General features: G+C 45.3%; 3 protein-coding genes and 1 long non-coding RNA gene across 5 annotated transcripts in view; 2 read left to right on the top strand and 2 right to left on the bottom strand.

The window, feature by feature from the left end:
• ARG2 (arginase 2) overlaps nt 1–1,622 on the bottom strand; it is a 39,611-nt gene extending 37,989 nt beyond the window's left edge. Inside the window, exon 1 of the mRNA XM_045201377.2 lies at nt 1,383–1,622. Coding sequence (XP_045057312.2) covers nt 1,383–1,490 — 108 coding nt within the window. The 5' untranslated portion in view covers nt 1,491–1,622. The remainder of the gene's footprint in view (nt 1–1,382) is intronic.
• A 177-nt stretch (nt 1,623–1,799) lies between these two features.
• LOC123480512 (uncharacterized) lies at nt 1,800–7,597 on the top strand. The gene is made up of 3 exons (XR_006656549.2): nt 1,800–2,044; nt 2,341–2,708; nt 5,430–7,597. It is a non-coding gene; the product is annotated as an uncharacterized lncRNA (long non-coding RNA).
• Nucleotides 7,598–7,907: 310 nt separating this feature from the next.
• On the top strand, nt 7,908–15,827 carry PIGH (phosphatidylinositol glycan anchor biosynthesis class H). 2 transcript variants are annotated; one of them, XM_024568072.3, is made up of 4 exons: nt 7,908–8,196; nt 12,114–12,323; nt 12,815–12,895; nt 14,290–15,827. In XM_024568072.3, the coding sequence occupies exons 1-4, from the start codon at nt 8,017–8,019 to the stop codon at nt 14,380–14,382; spliced, it is 564 nt and encodes a 187-aa protein (XP_024423840.1). In that variant the 5' UTR covers nt 7,908–8,016; the 3' UTR covers nt 14,383–15,827. The 2 variants fall into 2 exon arrangements, with proteins under 2 accessions (XP_024423840.1, XP_024423839.1); XM_024568071.3 differs by having other exon boundaries at nt 12,812–12,895.
• PLEKHH1 (pleckstrin homology, MyTH4 and FERM domain containing H1) overlaps nt 15,731–17,502 on the bottom strand; it is a 53,154-nt gene continuing 51,382 nt past the window's right edge. The window contains exon 29 of the mRNA XM_053928489.1: nt 15,731–17,127. Coding sequence (XP_053784464.1) covers nt 16,966–17,127 — 162 coding nt within the window. The 3' untranslated portion in view covers nt 15,731–16,965. The remainder of the gene's footprint in view (nt 17,128–17,502) is intronic.

Here is a 17,502-nt window from a genome sequence, read left to right as displayed (position 1 = left end):
CCCCTTATCCGCAAGGAATACATTCCAAGACACCCCCGTGGATGCCTGAAATTGCAGGTGGCACCAGACCCTGTGAAAAATTTTAATTTATAAATTAGGCACAGTAAAGATGAACAACAATAACTAATAATAAAATAGAACCACTAGCTTAGCACGCACTGAGATATCTCAACAGTCAATCTTATAACTAAGAGGGCTAAGAGACTGCGCGGTGGGTGGTGGTCGCAGCGCGCGCGCACACAGGACAAAGGGATGATTCTGGTCTCCGCTAGGACAGAGAAGGACTGCTAGAGATTTCATCATGCGCTCACAACAGCGTGTGATTTTAAACTTGCGAACTGCGTATTTCTAGACTTTTTTATTGTTTTCTCTTACAGTTGTGCCAATTTTCCCCCACGGCTCTCCCCTGCCCCTTCCCGCCCCTCCCACAGTCAATCCCCGCCCTGTTGTCCTTGTCCCTGGGTCGTTTATACTTGTTCTTTATCTAGTCCCTTCCCCTACTTTCCTCCTTTATCTCCCTCCCCCCTCCCTCTAATCCCTGTCATAGACTTTTCTATTTAATATTTTCAGACTGCGGTGATCATGGATAACAAATATTGGAAAGCAAAACCGAGGGAGGACTACTGTACTTAGTTCCCAATAGAGCCCTCTGAAAACCTGACATTATTATCATTATTTTCACCGGAGGTCTGGTTATTTCGAACGCTTGCAGGGACGGAGGGGAAAACAACAATCACTGGAATCAGATTAACCTTGCAAGCCCTTTGTGTGAAGGGCAAGCGGAGGCCGAGACGGGCTGAGCCAGGTGAGGGTCTGGCTGTCGGGTGCGTGTGGCAGGCAGGGGCCAGATCCCGGACTTCGCCACCAGTGAGCTCTCCACGGCGGCGGGTTTCTTTCATTGAACAGCCCCTCCCGCCCTCCCGCCGCTGGAGCGGCCAGCGCCAATTTCCTTCCCAGTTAATGCTCTGAGAATGGATCCTGAGTTCTTAGATCGCCTTTTTAACCTCCGTCCACCGAGGATTCATGCCGGTTTCTCCTCCTCAGCCTCTCCGTGGAATCCTCTCCCTCCTTCCCTCTCTCCTCCATCACCCCAAGTGGGACCCACTACTTTCTGGCTCCTCCCCGGGGGCCGCAGAAACCCGCCAGCTCGGAGCACCCGGTCCGAGCCGCACAAAGGGTACCCTCCACCCCCTCCCTCCTTCCCCATTTTCTACCGGAGAAAATCCCACGTGCTCTCCCGGTGTCCAATCGCGGGAACCCGCCAGTACGTCCCCACCACGTCTCTCCCCATCCTCTCCTCGCTACTTCGCCCCCCACCCCGCTCTCTCGGGTTCTGCGGAAGGCGGAGATCCTGCCCCGCGGTGCCGGGTCCTCGCTCTCACCTGCCCCTGTGAGAATGGGGCTCCAATCACAGCCACGGAGTGGACGGACCTTTTCAGCACGAAATGCACTTGCGTCCGGAGACTCGAGAGGCTGCTTCTTAGGGACATTGTGAGCACCGCGGGATGTTGCACAGCGACAGGCTGCTCAGTGCGGCTCGCCGCCTTCAGTGAGCGTCGCCGCCGCCCGCAGCTACACCTACCTACCCGCGCGCTAGCGGAACACCACCACCCGGAGACGTCACGGCCCCGCCCCGCCGGCCGGGCCCCCAACCAGCCCCCAGCACACCTTCCCGCAGGCCCCGCCCTCTGCTCCTCGGGGCCGGACACGCCCTCACTGACGTCACCCCACGACCGGGCGGGCTTTCCCTCCTGGGACTAGACCCTGCAGGCTTACGTCCTGAAGCCAATATCAGGGTCTGGCCCTTAAAAGCGTGGTTACGGACAGGTGTGTCCCTTAGCGGGGAGCGGCCGTCTCTTGCTGACCGAGGAAGCGCTGACTGGGCTGGGGTTGGTCTGACCCGACCCTACGTGAGTGCCCTGCCAAGACCAAGCCGGCTGCATCTGCTCCCGTTCCATCTCAGAGATCAAGGTCCAAGAAACACACTTACCTTTGGGAACTGAAGGCTAGGAGATCAAGGCTAGGTCAGAGCTCTCGGGGACAGGTACGTTAATCAAACCCCACCTATTTTAGGTTGGGGAGATTAGCATTTCAAAACAATTACTTTCTAGACGTTTTCAATTTTTACCTTAATAACGGGAGCACTGGGTGTTAAAAAACAAACATAGCAACGTATCTGGACTATTTCTAAATTTTAGACTAAAAAGCTGAAAGTAACAATTAACTAGAGTATTAATAATATCTTAATAATAGTAACCAGCAACGGTTCTAAGAACTTTTAGCTTTCTAACAATTCTATAGGGTATGATAATACCTCCTTATCCTAGTTTTGTTTCCCAGGTTTCAGTTAACCACAGTCAACCATGGTCCAAAAAGATTAAATGGAAAATTCAAGAAATAAGCAATCCCTAAGTTTCAAATTGCATGTCTCCTGAGTTGTTGATGAAATCTCCACCATCCTGCTCTGTCCTGCTGGGGACGTGCATCACCCCTTTGTCCCACATATCCACTGCTGTACAAGATACCCACTAGTCACTTAGTAGCTGTCCTGGCTATCAGATCAGCTGTCTCCGTATTGCATCATCTCAATGCTTGTGTTCAAGTAGCCCTTATTTTACTCAATAATGGCCCCGAAGTGCAGGAGTAATGATGCTGTAATTCAGTTATGCCCAAGAGGAGCTGTAGAGTGCACTTCTGTTAAGTAAAAGGTATGTATGGATAGGAAATAACACAGTATATGTGGGGTTCAGTACTGTCATTGGTTTCATGCATCCAATAGGGGTCTTAAAACATATCCCCTGGGATAAGGGGGGACTACTATATGGACTAGTTTAAAGGCAAGGAATGGGGATCAGAGAAAATAAGGGACTTTCTCAAAGTCACATAGCTTGGAAGGTGCAGAGCTCTCTGAGTCCAGATTGCAAATTCTTAACCATGACACTATGGCTTGTAGGAAGCTGGGTGTTAGTCCTACCAAAAAACACTTTTATGTAAAAACCTGAAAAATATTTCACCTGGTGCCAACTTAGATGCTGCTTTCCAAAATTTTGCAGAAGTCTCCATGGCAATGTCATAACTCCTAGTAGCTTTAGTAGTGTAAGGCAGTGTATTTATTTTTAGAGGATAAATTTTATACCTGTCTCCCCCTGCTGGTTTAACAAAGAAATGTCTTTGAAGTCAGCAAAATAAGGAGGTATGACTGTAAGGCAGCAATTTTCAACCGGGGTACCGCAAGATTTTTAAAACATGAATACCTGACTATTTAGTCAGGGGCACTGACCTCTTTTCCCTGAGATTGTCAAGTTAGAAAATGACAACAGCCAACACAACACTAGCCCTCTTGGTGTGAATGCCCTGCTTTGAACCATAAATATATAGGTCATATAATAGTGTTGCATCTTATTGGTCACGTCACATAATAGGGTTGTGTCTGACCGCTTAATTCTTGGTACCAGAAATGCTTACATACAAGTATAGGCACTTGATGTTTTTAAAAAGTCACTTTGGAGCAAAAAGGGTAGATAATTACTACTATTATTTTTTTTTGTAAATCAATCTAAATCATACCCAGTTTTTGTCAGGTCAGCAAAAAATATTTTGTGTGTGTGCCACAGAGCTTTAGTAATGAGTGTATGTGTGCCATGAGATGAAAATGGTTGAAAATCGCTGCTGTAAGGCCATGGTGCTGAAAGTGTGGTCCCAGACCAGCAGCATCAACATTTGCACACTTGTCAGAAATGCACATTATTGCGTCCTGTCCCAAACTTAGTTACTCTGGGGGTGGGGCACCAGCCACCTAAATTTTAACAAGCTCTCCAGAGTGGGGAACTGTAGGAAAGAGGAGGGGTGTGGTCAGGGATTCACAGTCACTGTTACTGTCACACTTGGGCAGATCCTTGGGATTATTTTGGTACCTTCTTCTTGCCCGTTACCCATCCAATTCTCCCCCCTTTCCTGTGTTTTCTGAAGTTGGTACTGGCACAGACGACCTCAGCACCTCCTGAACTATTGTAAAAACCTCTTGATTTTTTGAGCGCTTACTGGGAGTCACCAGCCTGACCATTCTAAATTAATCCTGCATGTCACTTACAGTGTTTTTCCACTACTCATGGTTTAGTCAGAGGCAAATTGCTAGTTTCACATTATTATGCAAGAGAGGAGTGAACAGTAGATTGTGATGTTACTATTATCCTTCAAAATTTGAATTACTTCTATATGCCTGAGTATTTTATGTATTTATTTATACAGAGTAAATTACTTTATTGATCAATTTCACTCAGTTGCAACAGATTTTAAATTAATTTTCATTTGCTTTTTTTAAAAAATTGAGAAATAGCTCTGGCTGCTGTGGATTGGGTACTGACCTTCGAACTGAAAGGTCACCGGTTTGATTCCTGGTCAAGGCACATGCCTGGGTTGTGGACCAGGTCCCTGGTGCAGGGCTTGTGAGAGGCAACTGATTGATGTATCTCACACATTGATGTTTCTCTCCCTCTCTTTCTCCCTCCCTTCCTCTCTCTCTAAAAGTAAATAAATAAAATCTTCTTAAAAAATTGAGATATAAATTAGCAATACTTCTCTTTTTAAAAGCCTATTTGGGATTTCTTTATATTCATTTGGGTCTTTACTTTTCCTCCCTGATTGGTAAGTGGTCCTAAATAGGAGACCTACTCTCAGTTAACACAGTAGCAGCAATCATTAAATCTATATTATGAAAAAGTAAATATAATAACAACTACAGTATAAAACAGTATTCTTAGAACCTTTCAATCCATGAGAGTAAGCAAATACTAAAAGGTTTTTTTTTAAGTTTTAAAAAATCTTTATTTATTCATTTTTTAGAGAGAGGGGAAGGGAGGGAGAAGAAGAGGGAAACATTGATGTGAGAGAAACACTGATGTGAGAGAGAAACATCTACAGGTTCCCTCTCATCCACGCCCCATCCAGTCCTATCCAGGGATGGAACCCGTAACCCAAGCATGTGCCCTAACTGGGAATAGAACAGGAAACCTTTCCCTTTGCAGGATAACGCCCAAACAACTAAGCTACACTGGTCAGGGCTAGATTGTTTTATTATTATGCATATTCATAGACTCTCAGGTTCCAAGAATAACTTCACCAGTAGAAATAATTACCCATCCTATCAAAAGTCAGTCACATTAATCCTCTGTACTGCCACTACGATGCTCAATTCACTCACATGTATTTGTGGTTCTCGTAGCCAGAACTCTTTGAAGAGTATAGCAAAGACGGACTAGCTGTTCATCCAATCTTTTCTCTTTCCTCATGGGGCTTATTGAGAGGCCCTGTTTCCCAGCCTCCTCTGAAGTTAGGTAGAAGCATATTGATGAGTTCTGGCCAATGGAATGTAAGTGGAAAGGGTGGCCATAACATCCTGCCATGTATAATCCTCCATTCTTGCCCCTCAGCTGTTGGCCAGATGCAGAGGATCCAATGGAGAGGACCATAAGGAGGTCCCAGGGGTGGTGACGCCACTAGATCGAAGGAGCCTGGGTTTCTGGATCACCACGTGGCAAACATCACCAGCTCTCTGACCAGAAGCACCCAAATGGCATTGTGGACAGACAATACCTCCCCATTTATTGTGGTGAACCACTCATTTTTTTCAATAGCAGTTAGCCTACCTTGACAAACACCAAGTACACATGTTTCCAAAGCTTCCTTTCTCTGCTTCTCCACAATAGAATTTACCAGGGAATTCGTTGTGGGACTCCTTCAGTGCCCCTGCAAACAGATATTACACCTCCGGGGGGAACTTGCCAACTGCTAAATCTAAGTTCTTTTCATTAGCTGCCCTTCCTTGCTGATATAGTCCACTGAACTTTTGAGGCTTGCTAATACTCTGAAGTCCAACACTGAGAGCTTAAAGAATCACCCCTTGCTGTTTTCACAGGGTCATGATCAAGACAACTTGTCACGTCACATCCCAGGTGGCTTCTAGGTAAACGGCGAATACATGGGTTTCTATTTCTACTGAGGTGCCTAACGGTGTAACAGTTACGATGCTGCTGCGATCTGACAGAGCAAAGTGGTTATAAAGATTTTAGAATTATATTACCATACTATTTATCCCTAATAATTTAATATTCAAAAAATTAAGTGATTTTGTTGTCTTTTTTTTTTTCAGTGACTCTATGTTATGAAACATCTGAGTCTGCACAGATTCTTAGCCTCTTTGTGTGTTACAGACCCTCTATAATTCTGGCGAGTCTAAGGGACCCCTTGTTACAATCATGTTTAAAAAGGAATAAAATACATAGGATTTTAAAAAGCTAAATTAAAATGAAGTTTCAAAAATAGTTTTTTAAATGTTATAGTAATGTGTCTCTATTGACACATTAGCTAACAAGATCTAGTAGGGGGTCTAATTACTGCAATTTTGAAGTAGAGACAAATGGAAATCACATTTTTAGATAAGTAACATTTATTGTGAAATGAAAATATCTGGGGTTTCTATCACTGCCAAAAATCACAAGTATTGTTAATACTAATTGGTTTGTTGCCTATGTTCACAACCAAAAGAAATGTTGAATTTTAATTGTAAGTTAATGAAACTAAAGACGAAACTCCACTCTTCACCCATGAGTCCAGGCTAAGGACTCCAGGACTAGAGGTTCCTCCAAAACATGGACAGTGGTTATTTCTGAATGGGGAAAATATTGGTGGTTTAAATTTTTCTTCTTTTCTGTATTTTTCAAAACTTCCACAGTATCCAAACATAACTTTTATAATCATAAAATAATCACATGATATTTTCCAAAATGAGAGGGGTGTCTTGCTTGGTAAGATTCAGAATACACAAACTGGAAAAACAAAGCAACACTTGAAGAAAATCTTTTACAAAAAAAAAACAAAACAAAAACAAAAGCTCAGATGAAGATGGAGAAACTTAACCTCACTTTCATCAGACTTAGAGCTGGTGAGACCGTTATGTGGTTTATCTTTACACACAAAGGAATCAATTCTTTAATGCATGATGCTGACTCAGGCCTGAAGCACCATAACTCTTTAACAGGCCACGCTGCCATTCTTGGGCTGTATCCTAAGGAGAAAGAGGGAACCCGCAGGCCACAATTACTCATAAGTTTATTAATTTTATTATCCATCATCTGCATCTTCCACTCTTGCCTACCTCCAAGCCAGGACTTGTCTGCCTACTCAATGCTCCATTCAGTGGTTTGGGAGAGAGAACTCCCGGAGAGTAAAATCCAAACTTCGTTCCAGGCCCTACAAGACCCTCCTGGATCTGACCCTTGCCTGCCCACCTCCCCAACTTCCAACTGCATTCCCCATGTGTCAGCTTCTCCGATCTTTGATTCCTCCTATAAGACAACCGTGCTCCAGCCTCAGAGGCTTTGCTTTTCCTGATCTGCCTTCCGACAGTTTCCTCCTCTAGTGCTCCTGCAGAGCAGTCTGGCTCCTCATCCTTGTATCTCCAGTGTCCTTCCTCAAAGAGCCTTTGTCTTAAGTTCCCAAGCCATCCCTGCCGGCCATAGTATTGCCAACAGCACTCTCTGAACTTATTTCCTTATTGTCTCTCTTATCAGGAAGGAAGGTACTTGAAGGCAGGGACCTTCTCAATATTGTTCACTGCTGTACCCTCAGCACCTAAAACTACCTGAATGAAGGAATGAGAATGAATGAATAAATGATTCACCTGTGGCTTGTCTCCTTGGGGTGTACTCTGGCTTAGAAATAAAAATCAGTTTATCAAGAAAAAGCACGTTAAATTGGTTTTAAGCTGTCCGCTGGATTGCCGGCCCCCTAGCTGAGGCTTTGGAGTAGACAATCCTAGAATCCCAGCCGAGACTGAGCGAACAAAACTTAAATCGCAGGAGCGCGCTGGAGCTCTTGGAACTGAGGTTGCGCGGAGCGCGGGAGGGGCGTGGCCTAGCCCGCTCTCCGGAAGTGGGCCCGGAGCCGGCGGGAGGACTCGGGCTGACAGCGGGGCTGGCGGCTGGAGTGGCAGCGCGACCCGGTGGGTTCCCTCCGGCCATGGAGGACGAGCTGAGCTTCTCGGACATTTACGGCGGCCGCCTGGCCCTGCAGCGCCGCTACTACTCCCCATCCTGCCGGGAGTTCTGCCTCAGCTGCCCTCGGCTCTCCTTGCGCTCACTCACCGCTGTCACCTGCACCGTGTGGCTTGCGGCCTACGGACTCTTCACCCTTTGCGAGGTAATAGCTCCTCGCCCATTTCCACGGTCGGTGTCCGGGACTCGATTTTGGAAGGGCCTTTGGGGTCTTGGGATAGAACCCAGACCTCTCGCGGGACCCTCCTGCAGTCCTAAGGCCGGAGGGCAGGAACTCGCTGTCTCTGGGGACGCCGTTCCGCTGCTGGACAGCATTTTAAATTACATTTAGTGGAGCTTGGGCTCCTGTACTTTAGCCCTCACATGGGTCGCTGTGTGGTTCCATCCAACATGCATCCAGTCCTTGCGTGACAGCCTCAGACTTTCACTTGCATGTGCTCTATGTAGTGCACGCTCACAGTAACTCAGTTCCGAGGGTTCGGAGAACTAAGTGGATCACCCTCACTTTCACTCCTCAGCGGAATCACTGCTAACAGTGCCTTATATATAGTGTTCCAGCAACTGTCATTGTCTCTACTGTGTGGGTTTGTGTAGCGTGTGTATATACACACACAAGTTCCCTATTTAAGAGCTTGACCTTGATGGTTCTTCCCAATCTCTGTTTTTCAAGGCAGCCTAAACCCCCCTCCTCCCAATCGCTTCCCCAACTTCAAGTGCTTTCAAGAAACTATGAGAGTTCGGAATGGGTGCTTTCTGTGCTCAATTTCCAGACTCATTCCTATTCTCCAAGCCTCAGTTTTCACATCTCTGAAATGGAATTAATATCTGCCGTGGCAGCTCCAAGTATTGTGAGGGTCCCATGCAGGAGTTTTGTGACAGTTCTGGAAGAAAAGGGATCATCCTAATTGCCCTTCTCAGTTTCAAATGTAGTGCCGTGAATTGAATATGTTGTTCGAGGAGTAATCTGATCAGAGCCAAGTACAGCAGGGCTATTTGTTTCTGTAATTGGGATATTGCTTCCATTACTGCATCCATTAGCTTTTTCGCCATCACAGCGTATTTCCGAGTATGGCAGTTCAGCATAGGTATATGCATAATTAAGACTGCCCTAATGTGTACCAAACTGTATCTAAAAAGTTCTTTCATAAGTCATTTGAAATGGTTAAGTTGCCAGGACTGCCCTTCTGCCCCAACCCTCCCCAAAAGGTTTAATTTATAATATATTGAATTTTAATACTAGCCTGGGTTCTGGCCATGTGGTCATGTGAGGAGGAGGGGACAGTACTCATTAAATGCCCGCCGAGTGCCCGCTGCCTTACTGAATGCCTCATTGTAGCCTTAGAAGAAAACAAAGGCTCGGAAAGACTAATAACATCCAAGTCACAAAGCTAGTAAGTGGCATCCTTCGGCTTCAAACCCAAGGCTGTCTGATCTGAGGCTGAAACCCTTTCTTTTCCACTAAACTATGATGTCTCCTCCCTGGGGAGGGCTTGCTTAGACAGAATTTTTAAACAGAGAAGTGTGTTTCTTATGCCAGCTCCCATTTATACTCGTCTCTCTCATCATGGTGCCACTTAGCCGCCTCAAGTGCCTGGGACTCAGGAACCTCCTCTTCCTTCAAACTCCACTGCAGCACTGCTTAAGGGCTCTGTGTACCGAAATTTCTTATCTTTCCTCCTATTCAAAACTACTTGTCAGAGTCATGAATCTCAGGAATCAGAAGAAATCTGATGGAGGAATTCATTAAAACATGGCTGACTTCAACCTAAATAAATATTGAACTGTTAGAAAAATGAAGTATTAAAAATGTAGGTAGGAATACAGTTTGGACAGGGATTACCTTCCTAAAAAGCTGATACGGATCAAATTTCCTAAGCATTTATTGCTCTTCAGCCCTTCTTCTAGTTTTTGAATTCACGGTTCTATTAAAATTCCAGGTTTTTACCTTATTTATTCCAACCTAGAATGTTGTTCTTTCCCCCTCCTTTTCCCAGTTAAGTATACGTATCGATGACCACCACCTCCTCTGCACCAGTTTAATCTTGCTTTCTTGGAAGTCTTCACGGGACATTCCTGTGTGCTTTAATTTGCCGCTGCCCTCAACCCCCTTAATGCTTTCTTGGGCATTTATGGTCAGTATCATAGTGTTCTCCAAAAGTATTTTATATATGAATTGATCTTTCCTCTAATAAATCTTTAAGGGCCAGGACTGAATTTTATCTCTGTTCTTCCATAGTGCTTACTCAGTGCAAACTATGTACAAGACACTGTACTAGATACTAGGCATTTAATGAGCTCAAAGTAGATATTTCTGGAACATCAGACACGCAGTATATAGATTTCTCCATTCTCCATTCATTAATCAAAAAATAGTTATCCAGCACAGAGGTCAGCAAACTTTTTCTTTAAAAGGCCAAACTGTAAATATTTCAGGCTTAACAGGTAGAGACCTGTCTCATATTCTGTTTCTTTTTCTTTTTTTTTAAACAACGCTTTTAAAAAATGTAAAAACTATTCTTAGCTCAAGGTGGACCAGACAAAAAGAAATCACAGGCCCAAAGAGTTTGCAGACCCCTGATCTAACATTTAGTGTATCTTAGGTAGAAGAAAGTAGAAAGGTATTTTCAAAGAAAATCAGAGCCCATCAGTAGTTGAAGTGGTAAAAATAGATTTTATTCAGAAACTATTGCAGTAGGAGAAAAGAGACCTTGGTATAGAACTGGCTCAATTCTGAATACAGCAAAGACAAGTGAGAATTTATAGCCAAGAAGCAGGGTGATGGTCAGTGGATGGGAAATTACTAAAAGGAAACCTCAGAGGGAAAGGGGGATTCTGGCTAAACTGATTTGCCAGGATTCGTGCTGAAGACAGGCCAGGGTCATCAGACACTAAAGGTGGGGGTTCTCTTAAACTGACTTAGCGAGATTCTTGCTACACTGAGGTCCGGGGCTTAGAAGAGCTTGACTAGAGTTAGGTCAAGGAGGGCATCTTGTCAGTAACAATAATAGGACACTTCCTGCCCTCAAGGAATGAGCCATAAATTACTGAATCTCTTGATTCTAGGTCAATGATTCTTTTCCTGTGCCATCCTTCTATATAATAGCTTTACGGAAAAAAGAAAACAATACCACATGAAAGAAACACACATCAATAGAAAAACACATTTCAATCAGAAATGATACAAAGTAGCAAATGGGTCTTAGAATCAAAGGAATAAATACCATTTTGAGTCCTTAATACCTCAGTTAGTCATAGCAGCTAATCAGTCAGCCTTAACACAAGTTAGTCACAACACAAAACAACTAAATGCTGTTTCTATTATTTAACAAAACAAGAAGTCAGGAGGTAGGAGGCCTCTAGGGGGCGTAAGAGGCTCAGTAGACTTTTTTTTTTTTTTCTATCTTGGTGCACCCCATCTAAGCCTAACTTTCCATGTGGTCTGACAGAGTCCATAGTAAATAGTTCAGACATCAAAACCTCAGGATAAAGGGACCTTATCATCCTTAGATCTCTTTTTAAGATGGACTTAGTTTTCCAGAAGCCCCTCCAACAGATCTCCCCTCACATCTCATTGGCTAGAGTTGTGTCCTGTGTCCATTTCTAAACCAGTCAATGGCGGGAGTGGGAACCAATCATGATTCACTCCAAGTTCTATTAGGAAGGAGAGTGGTTACTGAGTTGCATCTATTACACTGTGCTAAGCTTTTTATTGTTGTTCAGTCTGTGCTTTTGCACTGTGCTTCTGAGGGAGAGTGAGAGGAAACCGTCTGAGTCGTTAAGTTGCGGTTTTGGAAGAAAAATCAGAGTGGTGTGACGGTGGATATGTTGCTGGTGGAGGTTCTCTTCCACAGACCTGCCCATTTGTTGTCTGGATGTTTTAAATCATCATATGCTTTCACAGAACACAAGGGTGACCTCGTCCTCCATGCGTGTCCTTCTCATCTGTCCCACTCACAGCAGAACAAAGGCTTTTTTCTGCATTGCCTGGAGTTGACTTTTTCAACAGCAGGCGTGTGCAGACTGCTGGGTAATTGTACTGCCTGTGTCTGGCTCTCTCTTCAGAACAGCATGATCCTCTCTGCTGCCATCTTCATCACCCTGCTAGGCCTGCTTGGTTACCTCCATTTTGTGAAGATTGATCAGGAGACTCTGTTAATCATCGATTCCCTTGGCATCCAGCTGACTTCATCCTATGCCTCTGGCAAAGAAAGCACAACCTTCATTGAGATGGGCAAGGTGAAGGATGTTATCATTAACGAGGCGATTTATATGGTAAGTTTCTAAGGGGTCATGCAGGCCTCTCTGGAGGACCAACCCCCTGGGGTGTGCTTGGATCTGAACTGTTTTAATACATAAAGTATTAGATGCCAAACAATTAAACTTGAGGACTCTCTGTTCCAGTACTTGACGTGTTTCTCTTTGGGCTGACCTGTCTAAAAACCATAAAAGTGAAACTTATATTGGAAAAAGATACGTCCCTTTATGTTTAAAGAGACACGGCAGGTTTTCATGGATAGGGAGTCAGCATTCACTTTATATTTTCTGGGTCAGCTTCAGAATCATCTCTGGTTGTTGTCATTGCTGTTGTTTCATCTGTTTTGCACTGAAAGCACAAGAATATACTTCTCCCTCACTTCAAAGTCTATCAAGTGTTCTACTACTTAGAGATAACCGTTCATGAAAAAGTTTAGCCGTCCCTTGATGAAGAAGAAAAAGTGAGTTTTACTTAGATCACTGCTATTTGGTTTATTTTCTTACAGCAGAAGGTGATCTACTACCTCTGCATTTTATTGAACGATCCGGTGGACCCACATGGGATATCACAAGTAGTACCTGTCTTCCAGGTGAGCACTTGGCTTAACTCTCTTCCCCACAGAAACCCTCTACCTTTCCCCCACTCTCTGCACAGCCGCTGCTGCTGGGGTAGCAGTGTGCACTTTTCTTGTCCCAACATTTGAAGACACCTGACAGCTACTTATAGTCAGAGTTAGGATTTCAGAAGCTCCCGAGGCAAATATACTTTCAGCAATACCATGAATACAAATTTTAGAGAAAAAATAAATAGGTAGCAAATTCTTCCTATAAATCACCATTCCTCTCCAGTGCTTTGTCAGTTCTACAGTGTGGTTGTGCAAAGATGTAACTGAGCTACACATACTGTTCTCTGTTCTGTGTCTTCCTTTTAAAGTCAGATGCGCATTTTCATGCATCTTTTCAAAGGCCATTTCACTTACTATTATAGAGAAGTATGTCATCATGTTGAGTATCAGTTTATGCAGCCACTCTATTGCTAGCTTTTGAAATCACATCCAGGTTATTTTTTGCCTTGCTTTTATTAAAAAACACATACAATAGATTAGTTTGTAGGTGTATAATTCAGGTATGCAGTTATCTCTGCCTCACTGCCCTGTTTCACAGAGGATTTAAAGCAGCTAAAATTCTTTTGCATTATAGTTCAAAATTATTTTATTAAAGCACATGAATAGTTTCATAGGTTTTTACAGAGTTTGAGATTGGGCTGCAGACATGGGACAACAGTACTCTGGGGAATCTGTGCTTGTTTTCCTCCAGTCCTGGCTAACAGTAGGCTTATTTTTTAGTTTATTGTGCAGGTAAAGGAATTTAAAGTTTTTAAATTTGTATCTTTAAATGACACAGACTTTTCATATTTCCTTGTATTTACCTATCAGTATCTCCTCTCGTTTTAAACTATCCATTTCTCCTCTATTAATCAAGTAGAATCTAGATATTGATGATGCATTTGTAACAATTTATATGTTTTGGTAGTAAACTTTCATTAAATATGATTTCTACACATCTTTTTCCCTTTGTGACTTTTAATTTTGGTGGTATTACATTTCATTATACAAAATATTTTTCAATATCAAACTGCCCTTCTTGTCTCTGAGGACTGTCTCACCGTTGTGACACTTCCCTGGAGGGTCTCTCCTTGGTGTTCCTCATGCTTGCTCTTAGATGGAGATCATGGAATTTGTACAGATTAAAAACGGTCTTTCGAGACCCTGCTTCACACAGTTCTCAGGCCGGGCCATGGGCCTAGTTAGGGGCTCTGCCAGCAGGCCGCTGTGGGCCTGAACTTCCACCTTTCTCAGCCCGCCCCCCCCATGCCACATTGACCCCCTGGTGGGGGTGAGATTGAGGCTACACATGGGCGCAGCACTGCTAAGCACTTTCTTATGTCCATCTTGACTGTGCATTTCTCCCCTTTGGAATTCAGAGTGCCAAGCCCCGACTGGACTGCTTGATTGAAGTGTACAGGAGCTGCCAGGAGATCCTGGCCCACCAGAAAGCCGCACCCACGAGCCCATGAGTCCCAGCATCCAGAAGGCCAGGACTGTCTTCCATGGGAAATGGCTGCTCAGCCGTAGGGACTGGTGCACTTTCTGTGTTCTAACCGTCCTGTGGACGTGGTCCTAGCAACCAGGACGCATGCGGTGGATCTCAGAGCGGGTGACTGGAAACCCAGCTCGCTGCGTGGTGTCGAGCAGAGCATTTCTGTGTATTCACTGCTCCCCTTGTAAGGTACTGCCTACTTCCCCAACTGGGGGGGGGGCTTAAAAAATGGTATGTCAAAGATAACGTCGACAAAAAGCACTTTGTGAAATTCCTAAGCACAATTCAAGTTCCCTTTTTTGTTGAAATTTGTGGAGCAAGACAATGGGAAACTGGTATCGGACCTACCGGGGAAGACAATTTGCAACTGTGATAGTCAAGTCCTTCAGGTACTGGGGGAGCAGGAAGAAATGTCCTACCAAAGACAAGTCTCGTCCACGTAGCTCCTGGGTCTGTACAGGGTCGATTTAAGGTGACTCTCTTAATAAACAGCTCTCCTTGGCAAACACACACAAGGGCCTGATTCCCAGACGGCTGCGTTTTATTGACAAACACGGATGTGGCATTCCGGTCACAGCGTCAAGCACATTGATGCTCTCCGTTACTCAGCGTTGAGTATGGTTTCAAAAGCTGCTTTTGCCAAGAGAGAGGAGACAAACAGGCCAGACGGAAATTCGACTTTGGCTTCCAGGCATGTTAAAGAAGGATAAACACGCAAACTACAGAAGACTTTGTTTACAAGGCAGTTTCTTCATAAACTAAGGGAGAGTTCCTGAAGGGCTGGGAAGGAGATAAGAGTGGGGGAAGTAGCCTGACCTCCAAATTCAGTATGAACACAGCTCCATTCTTGCTTACTTTTTCTTCAGGACCCCAGTATTTTAAAAACTCCCAGCTAGATAATATCCTCATGGGCCTTAGAGACATTCGGGGTACTACAAAACCAGAGTCATCATTTCTGCCTTTCACACCGTGCTGGAGGGGTTCTTCAGAAGCCTGTGGTACGTGAGACCTGTGGACCTGTTTGAGGTAGAAGTGTTCCCACTAGATCCCAAATGCCGGGGGAAAGGCAGGCACAGAAATGGGAGACAGCTATGAAACTGCCAGCCTTGCAAAGTCAAGTCCATGTAAAAGGCAGACACCCTGACGTGCTGCTTTTTAATCATGCTTGTCAGTGTAAAGGGTGAGGGGAAGCGTACTGCAGCTGGGGTGCTCACATACACTGGTTCCGGCCGTGCAGTTTTGCGTCGCGCGCGCGCACACACACACACACACACACACACACACACACACTTCGTTGTGACTAAAGGCATGGTTCTTGGATGCTACTGCTAAAACCATAGGGTTTTCAGCACGTCATTGACATGGTAAGACTGCCTTAGAGCTGTGAAATAAAACTCAGTTTCTCCAGTGTTGGAAAGTCAAGAGTACCAATGGACTCTTCTGTCCTTTTTCCTACTGGGGGGCGGGGTGGAAACAAAGCTCATCTCCTCTGTATGCAAGAGAAGGTCTCACTTGGAGGTCTGGGGATACTGGTATCATTAGGAAGGCAAAAGGCGAAGGAAACCTTCAATTTCGTTCACCTGATGCTCTTAGGCTAGGACAGGTATCAGGTGTCCTCTGCCCTCAAACTAATGCCCGGCGGAAGTTCGCCGAGGTCGAGGTCGTGAGGAGCGAATCCAGGCCCATGCACCTGGAAGGGTCTTCTGTTTTTGACTGTCTTTGGTGGCTCACGGAGCAGCAAACAGCGGAGTGCATTTGCTCGGTCTTTCAAAGAGCGGGGAGACAAGTGGTGACCACCTTGTCCTACAGTAGCGAAGTGAGCACAGCCTTCACTGAGCCCTGTCCAGTAGTTAAAATGAGACACAGAGGTCAGGTGGGACCTGCCCCTGCCTGTGCTTGTGCCCTGTAAGTCCAGTGTAAGGGAGAACAGCTTCAGTCTCAGCAGGGACAGAGAGAGCTCCTTGTCCTGCAGAGACAGGAGCCACGGCCCAGAAGGGGCACTGCAAAACACCTACTCATTTGCAGTGGGGGGAGGGGAAAGATGACCCTCTTCCTTTCCCCTCCGAATGGGAAAGGAAGTCCAGTTTTAGTGAGTCTAGGCTTTGGTCAGAGTTCAGGTGAATTGGGAATTTGAGTCCTATTCAGGGATGTTGGGAAAACTTCAAGTATAAATTCCCACATAAGGACCATGTACAATGTAAAGAATACCAGCCTCCCAGGGGTGTCAGCGGGGAAAGCTCTGACTGATGCCCTTGGCAACCAGGGACACCCCTGTCTGTGTCTAGAAGCAGGCAGCATTCAGAGCTCAGTGTTCTTGGGGTGGGGGGAGGAGTGGTTTTTATACTAGGTCTGGATTTTTAAAAGTTGGGCACCTGAAACATTATAAGGCACCTAGAGAGTAAAGGCTTCACAGACACTGAAATACACATTTCACAGAACAAGCCAGGGCGGGAGTGAGGGGAGGGCTATTAGCCCCATCACAGTAGTATCATGCCCCGGGACACACATCTCCAACCCCAGAGGTACCAGGTGGCGGTGGGGAAAGGGGTCGGAGAAACATTCACAGCAACGTTGGCCTCTTGGCAGCACGTGGAACAGAGGCAGAGGACGCCTGTCCACCCAGTTGCCGTGGCTGGTGGGTAGCAGGTGGGTGGGTGGGTGGGTTCACAGTTACGGAACAGTGGTTCATGTAGCTGGCCGTGATGAAAGTAGCCTCTGCAATCTAAGGAGACAACAGAGAAACAAAAGAATTGAACTAGCCTTGGCTTGAGTGCTGGCTTTCTCACCAGAAGTTAAACACGGTACATAACCTTCCTGGGCTCCACCCAGGGGCCAATGTCCAAAAGGGATCATTACTGTGAGGTTCCGGGGTCCAAGGAAATGGGGTCCTGTAGTTCTGGAGATCCTCTGAGACGCACAGTACCCTCCTGAGGACAGGAGAGGCGAGGTTCCACTCCATGAGCTCCACACTAAGGGCGGGGCCTCCCTGGAGGACAGGGTCTGCACAGCCTCCCGTTTGGCAGGGATGGTATTGAAAGGAGGAGATTTGGCCAACTCCAATTTTAGGATCACAACCGGAGGGGTTCCAGGTACTCTC

This window comes from Desmodus rotundus, chromosome 7 (genome assembly GCF_022682495.2).
Source record: "Desmodus rotundus isolate HL8 chromosome 7, HLdesRot8A.1, whole genome shotgun sequence".
Classification (NCBI taxonomy): Eukaryota; Metazoa; Chordata; class Mammalia; order Chiroptera; family Phyllostomidae; genus Desmodus; species Desmodus rotundus.
The sequence above is the reverse complement of the archived record's forward strand: the minus strand, read 5'-3'. Positions and strand labels throughout refer to the sequence as shown.